General features: G+C 51.6%; 7 protein-coding genes across 7 annotated transcripts; 4 read left to right on the plus strand and 3 right to left on the minus strand.

Moving 5' to 3' along the window:
- Positions 1-100: 100 nt before the first annotated feature.
- Positions 101-2,893, plus strand: SUB2 (ATP-dependent RNA helicase SUB2; the record flags this gene model as incomplete). The annotated part of the gene is made up of 10 exons (XM_076630803.1): positions 101-130; positions 185-261; positions 359-387; positions 446-643; positions 710-778; positions 855-1,196; positions 2,023-2,141; positions 2,211-2,342; positions 2,410-2,812; positions 2,883-2,893. The coding sequence occupies 10 exons, from the start codon at positions 101-103 to the stop codon at positions 2,891-2,893; spliced, it is 1,410 nt and encodes a 469-aa protein (XP_076489227.1).
- A 544-nt stretch (positions 2,894-3,437) lies between these two features.
- Positions 3,438-4,122, plus strand: OST2 (dolichyl-diphosphooligosaccharide-protein glycotransferase; the record flags this gene model as incomplete). Its single annotated transcript, XM_076630804.1, has 4 exons — positions 3,438-3,618; positions 3,692-3,809; positions 3,882-3,980; positions 4,056-4,122. 4 exons carry the CDS (start codon positions 3,438-3,440, stop codon positions 4,120-4,122), a joined length of 465 nt encoding a protein of 154 aa, XP_076489228.1.
- An 80-nt stretch (positions 4,123-4,202) lies between these two features.
- JCM6883_004720 (uncharacterized protein) lies at positions 4,203-5,530 on the minus strand (the record flags this gene model as incomplete). Its single annotated transcript, XM_076630805.1, has 5 exons — positions 4,203-4,407; positions 4,489-4,636; positions 4,705-4,926; positions 5,016-5,262; positions 5,354-5,530. The coding sequence occupies 5 exons, from the start codon at positions 5,528-5,530 to the stop codon at positions 4,203-4,205; spliced, it is 999 nt and encodes a 332-aa protein (XP_076489229.1).
- A 387-nt stretch (positions 5,531-5,917) lies between these two features.
- On the minus strand, positions 5,918-7,690 carry JCM6883_004721 (uncharacterized protein; the record flags this gene model as incomplete). The annotated part of the gene is made up of 2 exons (XM_076630806.1): positions 5,918-6,993; positions 7,090-7,690. 2 exons carry the CDS (start codon positions 7,688-7,690, stop codon positions 5,918-5,920), a joined length of 1,677 nt encoding a protein of 558 aa, XP_076489230.1.
- A 342-nt stretch (positions 7,691-8,032) lies between these two features.
- Positions 8,033-9,539, minus strand: JCM6883_004722 (uncharacterized protein; the record flags this gene model as incomplete). Its single annotated transcript, XM_076630807.1, has 3 exons — positions 8,033-8,173; positions 8,308-8,826; positions 8,892-9,539. 3 exons carry the CDS (start codon positions 9,537-9,539, stop codon positions 8,033-8,035), a joined length of 1,308 nt encoding a protein of 435 aa, XP_076489231.1.
- Positions 9,540-9,664: 125 nt separating this feature from the next.
- Positions 9,665-11,066, plus strand: JCM6883_004723 (uncharacterized protein; the record flags this gene model as incomplete). The annotated part of the gene is made up of 2 exons (XM_076630808.1): positions 9,665-9,831; positions 9,896-11,066. The coding sequence occupies 2 exons, from the start codon at positions 9,665-9,667 to the stop codon at positions 11,064-11,066; spliced, it is 1,338 nt and encodes a 445-aa protein (XP_076489232.1).
- Positions 11,067-11,879: 813 nt separating this feature from the next.
- Positions 11,880-13,073, plus strand: JCM6883_004724 (uncharacterized protein; the record flags this gene model as incomplete). The annotated part of the gene is made up of 5 exons (XM_076630809.1): positions 11,880-12,211; positions 12,348-12,417; positions 12,488-12,797; positions 12,859-12,951; positions 13,018-13,073. The coding sequence occupies 5 exons, from the start codon at positions 11,880-11,882 to the stop codon at positions 13,071-13,073; spliced, it is 861 nt and encodes a 286-aa protein (XP_076489233.1).
- Positions 13,074-13,682: the final 609 nt, after the last annotated feature.

The following is a 13,682-nucleotide window of genomic DNA, read 5'->3' on the forward strand; positions in this document are numbered from 1 at the left end:
GAGGCGGTTGAGAGGTCGCGTTTAGTTCGCGTTGTCGTTTCCGATTGGGAGTCGAAGGAGGATTGCTCGGGGCTGGTTCGCGTGTTGGAGGTCCTCGTGAATGACTTCCTACCATCCTCTCTTCGATCGAGTCGGACAAAGTATGAAAGGATGAGGCTAATTGGAGAGGTGTAGTCCCGATTAGGACGACTTCATTTTCTCCTCCTTACTTCTCACTCACTTCTCATACAAACACTCCTTACACCCTCTCTACCTAACCATGTGAGTCCAGATGAACACATCAACCTACTCCACACTCCACTTCACCAGGGACTGATTCGAGAGAGCATGTTTGATCGCCCCTTTCTTCCCTTGCCAGGTCTGCTCTCCCTACTGAAGATCTCATCGGTTAGTCCGACCCGTACTAGCCCCTGATAGGTCTAATACTCACCGTATGTTGTTACAGACTACGAGGAGGATCCCTTAGAGACGACGGCGTCTTCCGCGCCCGCCAACAACGAAGGAGACAACGCCGCCGCTTCAGAGTCGAAAGACCAAAAAGGTTCTTACGTCGGAGTTCACTCGACTGGATTCAGGGATTTCCTCTTGAAACCTGAACTCCTCCGTGCGATTTCCGATCTCGGATTCGAACACCCTTCAGAAGGTGAACCTAAACTCGCTCTCCTCCTCCCCCTGACTGAGCAGTTATTGATACGAGTCGAGTCTATAGTTCAACAAGAATGTATTCCTCAGGCTATCCTCGGAATGGATGTCCTCTGTCAAGCGAAATCCGGAATGGGTATGTTTGCATCTTCTCTCTCTTCCCCTGCGTAAGACAGTCCCGCTCACTCGATTGAATCGAATGCGAACTACAGGAAAGACTGCTGTGTTCGTCACGGCGACTCTCCAACAGATCGAACCCGTCGACGGAGAAGTTTCAGTTATCGTGCTTTGTCACACTCGTGAACTCGCCTACCAGATCAAGAACGAATACGCTCGATTCTCAAAGTACATGCCCGACGTTCGTACAGGAGTATTCTACGGAGGAACGTCTGTCAAGGTCGACCAAGATTTACTCAAGAACAAGGAGAAGTGTCCTCACATCGTCGTCGGAACCCCGGGTCGACTCAACGCGCTCGTGAGGGACAAGTCGCTCAAGTGTGGAAGCGTTCGTCATTTCGTTCTCGACGAGTGCGACAAGATGCTCGAATCCGTCGGTTAGTCAACCTAGTTCATCTCAAACAAAAACCGACAATTCTGCCTGTCTCCTTTCGCGTCGTCGCTGCTCTCTCGGTGGATCGACATCGAACGGATGATACGAAGGAGAAGAATCATACTTCATATACGAACGGTCGAAGCCCCTTTGGAGCCCTCGTTCAGCTCGACTCACGGTCGACTAGAATTCGAATCCTCACCGGAAGAAAGAATCGCTGCCGTGCCCTGCCCTGCCCTGTTCTCCTGCCCTGCCTTGCCCATAATCGACACCGCCTTCTGACAAGATTCCTTCTGGGTCGTCTCCGAAGAAATCGATTCTCGCAAAACGTGGAAAATCCTTATCTCGACTCCCCCGAACCCCTCTTCTCCTTCGACCTCCCTTTCTCCCTCGATACAAACGCTCGAAACACTCTCGATTCTCGACTACGAATCTGCATCACCATCTCGACAATTCTTCCCGTCTTTCATTCTTTTCCGCACGACTTGGACGACAAGGCAAGGAGCAAAAGCAGGGCGAAGTTTCGTCAAAGTTCCAGGGCACCGAGGGTGAACACAAGATCGATGTATGAGGGCGATTCGATCCACTGAGGGACGACTTCGGCTCGAACTAGCAGAAACTAAACGAATCAGAGAACAGTCACTTACTCACCAATATTTCTCTTTTCCCTCCCCTTTCCCTTTCTTTCACCTTCCTCTCGACCGCTCCGAACCGCCGCAATCACCCGACTCGACTCGTGAAACTCAACGCTCGAATTGGTCTTGAATTCCGATCCTACAAAAACCCTCACATCCTCTCTTTCCTCCTTCCTCATTCGATCGAAAAAACAGACATGCGCCGCGACGTTCAAGAGATCTTCAAGTCGACCCCTCACCACAAGCAAGTCATGATGTTCTCGGCTACTCTCGCCAAGGAGATCCGAACTACTTGCAAGAAATTCATGCAATCTGTCAGTCTCATCCCTCTCTTTCTTCCTCGCGAATCATGAGTACTGACTTCTTCTTTGGCTCGTGGCTAGCCTCTCGAAATCTACGTCGATGACGAGAAGAAGCTCACGCTTCACGGTCTTCAACAACATTTCGTTCGTCTCGAAGAGGCAGCGAAGAACCGAAAATTGAACGATCTCCTCGATTCCCTCGAATTCAACCAAGTACGTCGACGATCTTGTTTCATTTATGTTTCGACGGACATCTTCTGATCATCTCGGTGATGTACAGGTCTGCATTTTCGTCAAATCTGTTTCTCGAGCAACCGAACTCGACCGACTCCTCCGCGAGTGCAACTTCCCTTCGATCGCGATCCACTCTGGTCTTCCTCAAGAAGAGCGTATTCGTCGATACCAACAATTCAAGGCGTTCGAGAAACGAGTTTTGGTCGCAACCGACATTTTCGGACGAGGTATCGATGTCGAACGAGTAAACATCGTCATCAACTACGATACGCCCGGAGATGCCGATTCTTACCTTCACCGAGTTGGACGTGCTGGTCGTTTCGGAACGAAAGGTCTCGCGATCACGTTCGTCGCGAACGATGAGAATGAGGGAGTTCTCACGGCGATTCAATCGAGGTTCGAAGTTGCGATTACGGAATTGCCAGAGACAATCGAAGCTTCTACCTACAGTATGTCTCCCACTCTTCATCTCATACTCCTCTATGACCTCTCAAGAATCAATGATTTCTTCTTCAACAGTGAACGCATAAACCCTTCTCCTTCTCTCATTCGGTTCTCACTCCTTATTATTCTCGCCCGCCCTCCGCCTACCTTCTTTTCGTGCTGTCTAGCGGCTATATCGTTGTTCTTCCCTCACCATCTCTCGCCCGCTAAAACCCACAATCCCTTGTAGTAAACTCTTTCTCAGAAACCAAAAATACCTCAAATCGATCCCCCCCTGATTCTTTGTGCTAATCCTTTCGTCGAAGGTTTGATTGAGGTCCAGACGAAGTCGCCTTGTGAAGTGGAGCGGTGTCAACAAGGCACGGGAGGAGCTTTGGTCCTTTCAGATTGTGAGATTCTGGCAATTTCCGATTGCGCACCCATCTCGGGTCGGAAAGCGAAGATTCTGGACTGCCTCGTCCGTCTTCGTGACACAAAGCTTGCTCCGCGTTGCAGCTTCGGATAGAACAGGAGACGACTCTCGCCTCGAAATCATCTTAGAAACGAAAGTTCGAGCTTCATCCCTTCCACCTCACCTCAAACTCGAGCCGACATCGTCCGACTTCATAGCAGACCACCTAAAGTCCAGTCATGCCCCCTCGTCGAGTCGTATCGCGTCAGAACCCTCCTTCTAGCTCCACATCATCTTCCTCATCTCCCTCCGCTCCCTCGATCCCCGCTCCCCTCGTAGAAGCGAAGGAAGCAGCACAAGAGATCAAACATGGGTTCGCAGGCAGCATACAAGGACTTTGGAAAGGTTACCTCGAACAAAGTCCGTCTAGATCTCTTCCTCCCTCTTGCAAGTCCTTCGCAGCGAGCTGATGATGCGTACACCGAGGGAACAGCACCGAGTAGACTCAAATTGATCGATGGCTTCATGTTCTTCCTAATGTTGACCGGAGTCGCACAATTCGTTTACTGCGTCGTTGTCACAAATTTCCCGTTCAACGCTTTCCTCGGAGGGTGAGTCATTCATTCGCATTCCGTCCTCAGAAGACACACGGCATTGACGCTTGCGAGTTTGGAACGTGATAGGTTCGCAGCGACAGTTGGCCAATTCGTTCTTTGCGGTGCACTTCGGATTCAATCGAACCCGCTCAACAAGGATACGTTCCCAACCATTTCTCCAGAAAGGTATGCACTCTCTGCTGTTCCCTACTCGGAGTGCGAGCGCTAATTACTGACGAGCTTCGTGTGCGCGGAGAGCAGAGCTTTCGGAGATTTCCTATTCGGTTCTCTCATCCTGCATTTCTTTGTATGGAACTATCTAGGATAAGGCCTGATATTGACAACACGAAGACATGTAACTCGCACACTATACCCCTCATTGCGTTCGCCTCTGCCCTCAAAGACGTCTCAAGACATTCCTTTCTGAATCTTCTCGAACACCTCAATCCCTTCCCGCCCGAATGCGGTAGCGACAGCTACGGCGTCTGCTCCGGCTCGTAGGAATCGCTGCGCACTCTCTGCATCGCAAACTCCGCCGACTCCGATCAGGGTGATTCCACGCATTCGAGGATCTTTCGAGGCGTTCAATAAGGATCGCAATCGATGTACGTTCCTGATGGTGGCGTATCGAAACGACGTCAGCGAGTCTCGAGAAGGTGGCTGAGGTGCGTCGAAGACTGAGTTGGAGACTCACCCGAGAGAAACCTGATGAATCGCCTCTCCCGCCAATCCTCCGTACCCATTCGGGACCCCGAACTCCTCCGTCGCGGACTTTTCAGGTCTCTGAGCGATCTTGTCGTCTGGTCGTGGAGGCTCAGTGACTTGTGAAGCGAAGAGCAATCCTGCGAGAAAGAAGAAGAAAGCTCAACTTCCCTAAACGTCTAATTCGGGCAGTCGAGGAGGGATTCACCTTGTCCCAACGTGTTCGTGCTAGTCAAGAATGACACCACCTCTCTGTCCGCCATCCTGTCCCTCGTAGCTTTCTCGATCGTTTTGACGATTGAAACGAGCTGTTCTTCGTATGTGTATGGTGGGAGCTTGATTCCGACTTGGAGTTGGCGGGATGCGGAGCGAGAAGAACTGCGGAGGTAGGATTCGAGTAGAGAGGGGAGGTAGGCTGGAGGAGGGGAGCCTATCGGGTGTAAAGAAGAAACGAGTTTTGCGTTTCAGTCAACCCTTGAAAGCGACGGCTTCGAGGGAAAATGTCCAGTGGGTACTGACCGTTCAGATTTGGACAACTCGCATTAAATTCGACGCCCAAACTGATTCCCAGCTCAGCCGCGAACTCGCTCAAAATCTGCAGCATTTCTTCCAATTCCTCTTGGTCCGCCGCTCCAATCGAAACGATAATTTTCTTCCTCTCTATATCCCCTTTCGTGATCTCCCTTATCCAATCGAGGTATTGTTCCAACGGATAGGGCGAAAACCCGAAAGAGTTGATTGAAGATTTCGAACCAAAGAACGCGACCTGTTTCAACCTCAACCGATAAGCTTCTGAACCCCTGCGCCAGAGCGAGACCGATAAGCTTCTGAACCCCTGCGCCAGAGTGAGAACGTACTTGGTGTTTGGTTGGATCATCGGGATAGCCATAGAGAGTTGAGGTGCGGGTCGTGATAGCCGAGGTGAAATCGCATTTCCAGAGAGCTTCGAGATCTTCTCGGGTTGTGGCCCACGGACTCGCAGAGTTGAGTAGGATCAAAGGAGAGTCGGCTTGCGGTCGAGGGAAGAGCGGCATGATGTTGAGAATCGAGTGAAAGATCGAACAGATCAAGCTCGAGGTTCGAATCACTTCGGCCGACGAGCGGACGAGATTCACGTGCCGTCAAGGAGGGAGGTTAGAATTTGAGTGGTATCATAGAAAGAAATGAGGCAACTAATCCAAGTGACTATTATAATATGAAAGAAGAAACGAAAGAAAATGACGGAGAAAAGTTGTGACAAGTGGGAATATAGACTGCTTTGTGTTGTTTGTTTCGTTACAAGCTTAGGGAGCTGAAGAAGAAGGTGAAGAACAGATGATAATGTGGTGGAACAGGAGGCGAGAAAAAAAAAGTTGGACGCAACAGAGAGAGAAAGCTGGAAACCCTGATGAAAACCTGAGAAAACCCGGAGAGGACGACCTTTACTCTCCGAGTAACAAACTCGCTAACCTTCCTTCGACCAATTCCGCTCCGATCCCTCCTTTCTGTCCCTTCCCGATCGCTGGAGTCGCAGTTCCAGTCGCAGCACCTTCTCCCGTCAATTCCGCCATGCGTTCTTCATTGATCACGTCGGCATACGAGATGAAACTCAATCGACGAGGATGAGGGTTCGCGACGTTCGTCGTGCTCGAGTTGGTATTGAACGGGTTCGAGCCGAGTTCAGTTTGAGGAGAGACGGAGGAAGGGGAAGCGGAAACGAGAGGGATTGAGTGATCCGAGGAGGAAGAAGGGGAACCGACAGCGGGGAACGGGACGGAGAGTGAAGAAGTAGGGGAGATGATGTTTGAAGGTCGAAGTGGGGAGAGGTTCGAGAAAGAAGAGGCGGAATTCGTTCGAGGAGATTTATCGCTCGGAGGTCCGGGAATAACCGCCGAAGGAGAATCGGGCGCTTTCAAGGTCGATGAGGCATTCACGGTTCCGACGAGTCCGGGTGGAAGTTTGTTCGCTTCGTTCTCGAGTGCTTCTGCGAGTTTCTTTCCGAAAGGTCCTAGGCCGAACGCTCCTCCTCCTGCTGAAGTTGCTGGAGGACTGATTTCTCCTGCCGAAGTAGGAGGTGAACCTCCGCTGAAGGTCGTTGAACTACCTCCGGGAGAAGCCGCTCGACGATCTTCTCCTCCCGACGACAAGGCTTCGATTCCCTCGACTGAATCTGGCGAGAACGAACGAGAGTGGGAAGATCGAACGGGGGAACGAGACGCGTTCGCGTAGGCGGAATGACTGAACGTAGAAGGAGGAGAAGCGGGAGGGTGATGTTGCTGAGAGAGTGGATGAGGTTGCGAATGTTGAAGCGAAGGAGGGGGAGGGATTACGGGCGAAGACCATCCAGATCCGGCTTGGGCGTCGGCTTCCGATTCGTGAATGAGTGCTTCGACGTCGTGTGAGACGACTGGATCGTCTGTCGCAGAGAGGGCGATGATCGCTTCTGTCAAAACTGGAGGGACCGCGACATCAACTGCTTCGGAAGGAGTGATGTGATGACTCGGAGCGAATTCAACATCTACACGCAGAGTGGATGAATGAGTTAGCTCGCAAGAGGAGACCGAAGAGAGGTGGGGGAGAGAGAGAAGGAAATCGCCGAGTAGCGGAAACTCACCTCGTTCAAAGATATGACTGAGATCAACCTGAGATGAACTCCTACCCATTCCTGTACTAGTTACCCCATCTCCTCCTCCAAGCATTGAAGCGTTACTCGTTCCCGTTCCTCTTTCTCTCGTCGGACTCGAAGGTTCCTCACTCGCATGCCTCGATGGTCTAGGACTCGTCGCTCTACTACTCGGGTAATGATGAGGTGATCCCATGACGCTCGGGCTGGAAGGAACGACGGGACTGGGCCTCGAAGCGAACGCATTTGAAGGAGGCGGGATCTTGTTCCCACTCGTCGAAGGGGAACCTTGTGAAGAGTGGGTATGGAGAGGTGGGGGAGAACCGGCGAGGGCGTCGAGGGCTTGCATCGGACTCGTAGCTGGGGAGAGAGATCGTTGTCGGGACGAAGATTTAGATCTTCGTGAAGGGGAAGAGAGCGAGGTCGAACGAGAGACGCTGGCAGGAGTGGGGCTAGCTGGAGTACGCCGGGGAATGATCGGAGAGGTAGAGTCGTCGTTGAGGAGAATGTTCGGCTGAGGAGAAGACGAAGGAATATCGATGACGGGGTTGGGGTGAGCTGCAAGTGTCCGAGCCTCGTGAGTAGGCTGCATCTAGTACTATTAATGATAGGTACTCACACATTGTCGAAAGGGTTTAGGACGAAGAAGAGGAGAGGGGTAGAACACCTGTTCTCTCTTCTCTTCCTTTCTCCGCGCCTTCGCCCGCAGCCTTTCTTTTTCTGGGGTTTCCGATTCGCTCTGCTTCCAACAGTCCGCATCATCTCACGCGACACTCGATTGTCTCGAGACATCTTTGATTACGCTGCGCGCGCGAAAAATAGATCCGCAACCAAGACGAAGCCTTGCGAAGGGAAAACGAATCTGAATCTCTCTGCCTCGCTCCTTCGGAAACCATATAGAAGCGGAAGCGGCTCTGTGCAATGAACAGACAAACTATCTCTTCTTGTAGATACAAGGTTTCAAAAGAGCCGAACCTTTCTTCGTGTTGTCGTTCTTCTTCGCCTCGTTTGATGATTCGGCACTCGTCGACGACTTGACGAAATCGAACAGTACGAAATGCGAGTTCGAGTCATCCTATTCATAGACGAGGACATCAGACACATTCACGGCCGTTGGAACCACAACGACGACACGGAGAAAAGAGTGTCCTCGGTCTCGAGGGGAAGGAGAGGGTGAAGGGGTTGTCTGCAGAGAGAGGCTGTGCTCACCTTTCCAGTCGATTCGAACCCAACCGATTCAACCAACTTGACAAACTCTTCGACTTTCTCGAACCGACTCGAAACTTCAGCGATCAATAATTTCCCATCTCCTTTCAAAACCCTTCTCGCTTCCCTGATCATTTTGATCCAATCGGTTCCCATCAAACTCAAACAACATACGACGGCATCGACAATTTGTCCCTCTGGACTTGTAGGGGATCCTGGAAGAGGGACGGAAGAACATTCCGCTTCGATCACGTAGGGATTTTGCGAAACGAGATCGAAAGAAACGACTTTGAGCGATTTTTGTGCGATCAGTTTCGGTTGAGCGAGCTTGAGCTTGAGTGATGTACCGGTATTCGATGAAGAGGAGGAGGAGGGACAGAGAGTTCGAGCGAGACCGGCATCTCCGCAACCGAAATCTGCGACGAGGGAATTCGGAGGTAAAGACGACAGGAGAGAGTTGGAAATGACGGAGAGAGGGTTGACGGGCCAATTCGAGGCTTGTGATCGGAAACCAGAGTGATACTACTCATCGCGAAATGAGTCAGTTTTGCGATTCGAGCTTTCGAGCATGCAGGTCTAAGACTCACATCATCGAATGCGCCTTCTTCCTTCATCAAGTTCCAAGCGTCTTGACCTGATGTCGTATAGAGCGTCTCGTTCAACATGCGGAACTTGCCTCCAGCGAGTTTCGCACGAAGTTGCAATTGCATTGCGGTTTGAGGGGCCGCCGAGGACTGACTCGCTGCGGCGTCGGTGTTCGGGGCAGAGTGAAGGAAAGATTTCGAAGGAGTAGATGGTGCAGGGGAAGTAGGTCGAAGGAGGGAAGAGGACTGCGAAGGTTTCGAAGGAGTTTCGGTTTTCTTCTGTTTCTGCTTCTTTGATTTTCCTTGCCCTGGTTCTCGTTCCTCGCTCGCTTGTTCACCGCTACCATTCCTGTTTCCTCCTTCACTGTCTTTCTTCCCCTTTCCCTTGCCTTTCCCTTTGGCAGCTTTCCCTTTTCCCTCATTTCCCTCACCTCTTACGCCAATTGGAGTCTTGTTCGAGCCTGAACTCGCGCCATCAATCTTTTTCATCGTCTTCATGAGTTTCTCGAGGTTGACAGCGCCCTTCTGCGCGAGTTCATCTTTTCCAGTCGAATTCGAGTTTGATCTCTTGCGCTTCTTGGCCTGACTGGCAGAGGAGGATTCTGCTACAGGTTCGGCTTGGACATTGAGGAGTGGTGTATCGAAAAGCATCCTCCAAAGTCGAATGAAAAACGTTGAAGTTGGTGAGCGAAACGTTCGTGAATCTCATCTGCTTTGTTTGTTTTCCCTACCATCCCTTTTCCAACTCAAGTTACTCGTCGATCGAGAGGATCAGTATGGCCGACGCTCCGGTATCGACAGGAGCAGGACCACTCCCGACCACGACCACGAATACCCCAAATGACGATAACTCGGCACTCCCCGAAGCGGTTATCAGAGCATACGATGCTAAGAAGGATCAGAAGCTGGTCAGGTATCTCATAGGTGCTGGAGTCATGGAACCGTGAGCTCAACGTGACTCTCTGACGAAGTCGTACTCATCCTTTGTTTGCCCTTCGTTCATCTAGCTCCTCCCTCGCGAACCGGAACGCGCTCTTCAAGCCCATCTCTCTATTAATCTGCATCGCAATGGCCCACTTCTTCACAATCCGATTCGCCTCCGGCTACCCAGCATGGATTCACAATTATTTCGCTTCGACTCCGAAACCTTTCAATTCAGTCTCGCCAATCTGGCAATCCGCTGCCGACACTCTCCTCCTTATCCCATTGTGGGTCGGTCCACCGATCATCCTGCTCGCCTTGTTCGAATTGAGGCATCGGGCTTTGTTCGAAGCGGAAATGAGACGGGCGATCGGAGAAGAAGATTTGAGGGATATTACAAGGTATTACGGAGGAAGGAAGGAGGAGGATCAGGCGAAGAGGTCTGACGATCAGAAGCAACCGGAACAGAGAAAAGGCATGTGGGTGTACGAATACGAGAATCGAATTCTGGGACTCGTAGGAATCGATGGAACGAAACCTGGTCAACGACTCGAAACCATCATGGATCAGATCGACATCCTCAGGGCGAAGAAGGAAGCCAAACTCAGGAAGGACAAGGAGGAGGAGGGTGCGGAAGATACGACCTCTTCTGCTTCGACTTCGGCAACTGCTTCGTCTACCGACCAGACTCTTCGCTCTCGCAATCTCAAATCCCTCTCTCTACCCGATCACGACTCTTCAGCTCCTTCTCTCTCTGTCACTCCTCCTTCTCCCGCATCCGGTACCGCTCCCTCTTCCTACGCTCTCGCTTCTTCCCCTCTTCCCGATGGCACCCTCCACCTTCGCCGATTCGCGACGAGTATGTCGTTCCGCTCGGCCGACATCGAGGACGATCTTCTCGACTTTGCTGCAAATGCGGCGTTCTCGACTCAAAAAGACAAAAACTCGCCTCCTCCTGCTCGTCAACTCGTCATCGCCCTTCGACCACAGCTACAAACTTCGCTCAAACGTCGACTCGAGAAGCATGGATGGACGATTGTACCAAAAGGAAGTGAACTCGAAGTACCTCTCAGCGGTGTGAAATCGGATCCGGTTCCATCTTCGACCATCGCCAAGTTGTGGCCTCTCTCGTTCGGATCTCGCACATTCGTACTGAAACGATCGACATGGGAGGAGAGTCGGAAGCCAGACGCCGCCAAGGCAGTTTCAGCTTTGTTCGGAGGAAAAGGTGTAAAAGTGACCGGAGCTGGTTTGTAATTCCTTCTAGAGTTTACGAGGCGTCGCACTACTACAGTACTACATGGACATGTATGCATTATCACATCACATCTAATTCATATTCACTAGGCTCGCACTACAGCTGACACAGGAGAAGGGTCGTCTCTTTGCTCGGGGGTAAGCTTGAACCCTCTCTTCGCTCGCTTTTCGTGGTTCGTGCAACTCACGAATGCTTTCGACGACTGCGCAGAAACGATGCTGTTCAAGGGGAGATCTACGTACTGCAAGACATGCCAACGTGCTTTGTGAAATGTTCCGACCACGCTCCCTTCGCTTCGAAAAGTGGAAAGTTTGAAAAACCTCCTTTCTTTCGAGCGGCGTTACTTCGACTTACAGCATCCCGTACAGCAAGATCTGACTCGTGTAGGATGATTCAATTCCTGCACAGTAGATCGACTCTTTGCCTCCCTTCTTAAATTTCATCGAGCACGTCCTGCGGGATTTCCGTCGAAACCTCCTCTCGTTTCTGCACCGTAGGACATATCTCTCGGTATGATGAATTCCGTCGCTCCTATCATCCTGGCACTCACCACCCTGTGTCTCCTCCCTCCGACAATCCCGAGGAATGAGGGTTCGAACTTCTTCGAGCGACGACTACAAGAGCGACTCGACTCGCTCGTTTCTTTCTTCCTTCTCTCCATCTTCACCACACTCCTTCTCCTCTCTACTCTCCACACTCACACTCTTTCTCTCCCTCCTTCCTTCGGTCCAGCTCTTTCTTCCCTCCGACCTTCGACACTCTTTTCGACTTTTTACCTTTTCTTTTCGATCTCCACTCGCTAAGATCTCAACATGCTTCGTCTTTCGACTATCGCTACCATCATCGCCTCGACGTTCTCTGTCGCCTCGGCCATCAGCGTCCCCACGACCGACACGATCTCGTTCGCTGCTCCCGTCACTCCCAACCACCTCGAACGTCGAGGACTCATCAACCTCGGTGCTCTCACCGGTAAAGGCGCCCTCATCGAACTCGACGTCCTTGCCAACATCCTCGGACCCAACCAATGTACCGGTAACGCCGTCGTCGGAGTTCAAGCCTCGATTCAAATCGGTCGCCTTTTGAGCATTTGTGCTTGTGTCGAAGTCCTCGGTTCCCGACGAGGCGTCACCCCTTGTCCTGCTTGGTGAGTCTCTTGCCTCTCTCGCTCCATCGGCCGTGTACTTCGGGTGTAGAAACGAATACTGACCGGTTTTTTTCTTTTTTTTCTTTTTCTCTTTCTCTCTCTGTCTCTTTCTCTTGCTCTTCTCTTCTTTCCTCAGTCCCGCCAATGCTCAACCTATCTGCGGTAGTGGATCTTGCGGATGTGAATGTTCAGACGGGTTTGTTTCGGTACGTAAGGTCGAAATCGGTGGTTGTAGCTCGAAACCAAGCTGACGATTCCTCTTTTTTTTCTTTCCAGGATTCCGTCACTGGAGTCTGTGTCCCCGATAACGCATGTCGTTCGAGTGGCGGTCGATTACAACACAATCGCGACGGCACGTCGACTTGCCAATGCGGACCGGGACGAGTCTCTGGGCCTGGAGGAGTTTGTGTTCTCGTCCCCTCCGCTCGAGCTCGCGCCAACCGCAAGATGGCTCGATCTCAAATCACTCTCGACTACCCTTCCGTTGATGGCGACGACCACCTCAAGTGCCCTGAAATGGAACGCGCTTGCCCCCTTCCCTCGGGTGGTTACGAGTGCTTGGACGTTACCTCGACTCTCGACTCTTGTGAGTCTTTACTCTTCTTCTCCTCGAGGTCTTCGCCCACTAACATCACTTTCTTTCACAGGCGGTGGATGTCCCGGAGAAGCCTCTTACCAAAACTGCTTGACGCTCCCCGGTGCCGCTGGAGTAACTTGCCGAGATAGCGAATGTGTCATCGGTTAGTCTTCTACTTCGCTGCTCTTTCTTTGTCCGATTCACTCTGACCTCGTCTCTCTTTCCACAGCTTCTTGCTTCCCTGGATGGCGATACCTCAACGGCCGCTGCCACCGAATGGACTAGACTTCCATCTCCCTCTCGCATTTCTCTCTCTCTCGCAATTCTTTCGTTCTATCTGTTCTCACTCATTCGTTCCTCTCTCGGTTCTCTCGTTCTCTTTCGGATTTCCTCCATGGCGGATCTTTCGTTTTCTTTCTTCATCATCAGTACCTTTTTTTTTGCCTTTGCTTTAATCGCTTCTTTCGTTTTCAATGGTCTTTCGTGTATACCCAACCCGTCGTTTCTCCCTCCTTCTGTGTTTGGCTCTCCTATAGACGCCTGAATCTGCAAACTACCAGTCGTTTCGCAGTAATTACATCTTCGGTCTATCGATTTCGAGTTGCGATGGTCTCTCTGCCTCGTCGCGAATGACCTGACTCACCTTCGAGCTGACGCTGCGTCTCGCAAGAGAGATGGCGCGAGCTTGGCTTTGTGCGAATGACTCGAAAATCCGAGGGAACTTTCGAAGCTCGTTATCTTCGGAGGCCGGCAACAGTCCATTTCCTCCGCCATTTCATCGGCACCAACAAGCTGCCCTATCGCACGGATCACAAACTTCGTCGGGAGGGACCAGTCCGATCGAGGAATCCCATCCGATCCTTTCACTTCACCACAACCGCCGACTACTAGCGA

This window comes from Sporobolomyces salmoneus, assembly GCF_050403485.1.
Source record: "Sporobolomyces salmoneus JCM6883 DNA, S_salmoneus_JCM6883_v1_ctg12, whole genome shotgun sequence".
NCBI lineage: Eukaryota > Fungi > Basidiomycota > Microbotryomycetes > Sporidiobolales > Sporidiobolaceae > Sporobolomyces > Sporobolomyces salmoneus.